Source organism: Drosophila subpulchrella, chromosome 2L (assembly GCF_014743375.2).
Source record: "Drosophila subpulchrella strain 33 F10 #4 breed RU33 chromosome 2L, RU_Dsub_v1.1 Primary Assembly, whole genome shotgun sequence".
Classification (NCBI taxonomy): domain Eukaryota; kingdom Metazoa; phylum Arthropoda; class Insecta; order Diptera; family Drosophilidae; genus Drosophila; species Drosophila subpulchrella.
Genome location: NC_050610.1, coordinates 10,105,245 through 10,107,350, shown reverse-complemented (window position 1 = coordinate 10,107,350; position 2,106 = coordinate 10,105,245). Strand labels below are relative to the sequence as shown.

At 47.7% G+C, this 2,106-nt stretch overlaps 1 protein-coding gene across 1 annotated transcript; it reads left to right on the top strand.

Moving 5' to 3' along the window:
• Positions 1 to 238: 238 nt before the first annotated feature.
• Positions 239 to 1,558, top strand: LOC119547731 (protein dimmed). Its single transcript, XM_037854717.1, has 2 exons — positions 239 to 446; positions 515 to 1,558. The coding sequence occupies exons 1-2, from the start codon at positions 273 to 275 to the stop codon at positions 1,556 to 1,558; spliced, it is 1,218 nt and encodes a 405-aa protein (XP_037710645.1). The 5' UTR covers positions 239 to 272.
• Positions 1,559 to 2,106: the final 548 nt, after the last annotated feature.

The window sequence follows — 2,106 nt, the reverse complement described above, 5'->3', positions numbered from 1 at the left end:
TGAGTCAGACGGACTTTGTCGACTCGTCTAGCAATCCTGATGAAGAATACACGTTCTTTATGTAGTCGAAAACGTTTCCTGTTGCTTCTTACATTTTTTTGCCAAAGGCAAAATAGCCTTTTTCTCATTAAACGGGATACTGAAAAGTTTAGTAATGGAAGATTTCCACCGAAAACCTTTTTAATCAAATTTTAAAATCTTTAAAATTCTATAAAATAATCAATTTTTATAGTGAAAGCTTCAATCTGGTCTATTGGGAAGTTTCACCAAAAATGGATGCCACGCAGCTAACGGAACTGATGAGCAGTCATGACTTCATGCAGTTGCAACACCAGTTGCACCACAACAACAATAACTACAACACAGACGGACACAATGGACTATCCTCGGAGTCGGCGGAGGGGAGTTCGCGACCCATTCGTCGCGCCACCAGACGCACCTCACAGGTAGGTCAAAAAGAGGGGGTAGAATGTAGTGCCTTAACACCTGCCATTATCATGTACCTTCCATCCAGTTAAGCAATAACACCTACGACCTGGAGATGACCGACTCCAGTTCGCAGAGCGATGACACGAGTGGCGGTGGGGGCAGCAGCAATGGAGGAGGCAGTGCCACCAACACTGGTCATCCCTCTGGCGGTTCGCTGGGCAACCAGGGATCCTCGAGTCGCGGACGCGTCCAGCAGGCCGGCTCAGGTGGCGGTGCCTCCTGCCCTTCGACCCTGGCCCCTAACAGCGCCAACTCCTCCTCCGCCGCCTCCAATGCAAATGCCAATGCCAATCGGCGGCGCAAGGGAGCTCTAAATGCCAAGGAGCGGAATATGCGGCGCCTAGAGTCCAATGAACGCGAACGCATGCGGATGCACAGCCTTAACGATGCCTTCCAATCGCTGCGAGAGGTCATCCCGCACGTGGAGATGGAACGGCGGCTGTCCAAGATCGAAACGCTGACGCTGGCCAAGAACTACATCATCAATCTGACCCACATAATACTCTCCAAGCGGAACGAGGAGGCGGCAGCCTTGGAGCTCAACTCGGGCGCGGTGGGCGGTGTGCTGCTCTCCAATTTGACTGCGGAAAATGGAGGTGGGTCAGCAAATAATACCAGTGCAGCTACGCTCTGCTTCGAGGACGCCCTGGCCAATGGAGGAGCCTTCGACTGTGCCCTCCTGGCGGCCACCGATACCGGCAGCCTGCTCAACGCCGCCGCAGTGACTGCCAGTCCAGCGATGCAGAGCCTCCAGCCGCAGGCCATCCACATGCAGACGCCGCTGGAGCAGCAGCAGCAATCCAGCCACCTCCCCCACCACCAGCAGGCGATGCATGGCCATGGCCACCTGGGGGCCACCATGATGCAGTCGCAACAGCAGCAGCAGCAGCAGCAGCAGCAGCCCACGCTCATACTCAATGGCAACTCACCAGTGGGCGTGGGAGTTGGCATAGGGGTTGGTGTGGGCGTGGGCGTGGGGGTGGGGGTTGGTGTGGGTGTGGGCAACAACACCTCCAGCTTCGCAGATATCAACGATAATTTCGACGAGCCATTTCGAGAGTTCCTCTAAGTGATCGTCAGACATGTATAAATACAGCAGACAGCTCAAAAAAGATATTTATGAACCCCAGCTTGAGTTCAAACCCCTGTGAATTAATAAAATTTTAGAAAAGTTAAGGTAATTTGGAATTTTTTCCCAAAAAAAACCTCTCTAGTCATTATTTATTTTATCATTTTCACTTAAATAATAATAATTGGCTTAAATACCATTTCAAATATTTGAGAAACCACCAAAATAATTGAAATCGATTTAAAAAGTTTTAGGTTAGGGAACTTAAATGGGGAAATAATCAAATATATGCTTTCTCTATATAGGGACACATTTACTTTTGCAAAATTATGATCTGAGAAATTAACGCAAATCCATTTCATTATTATGCACTTACCTAAAAAAAAATATTTAAAAACTAAGAAATGTAAAAATGGAGTAGGTTTATTACTATGTTTTTGGGTAATTGAAAAGCTTGGTTTTAATATTAGATCCTGACGCGATCTGGTATTCACATCCTTTTTTAGGCCTACAGGTTTTAGGAAAAGATATTATGACACTTATTTAAA

What these genes read in the sequence shown, in the direction of transcription:
- LOC119547731 (XM_037854717.1), top strand. Translation starts at nt 273, where the DNA reads ATGGATGCCACGCAGCTAACGGAACTGATGAGCAGTCATGACTTCATG. An exon ending in CCACCAGACGCACCTCACAG is followed by an intron (nt 447 to 514) that starts GTAGGTCAAAAA and finishes CCTTCCATCCAG; the next exon opens with TTAAGCAATAACACCTACGA.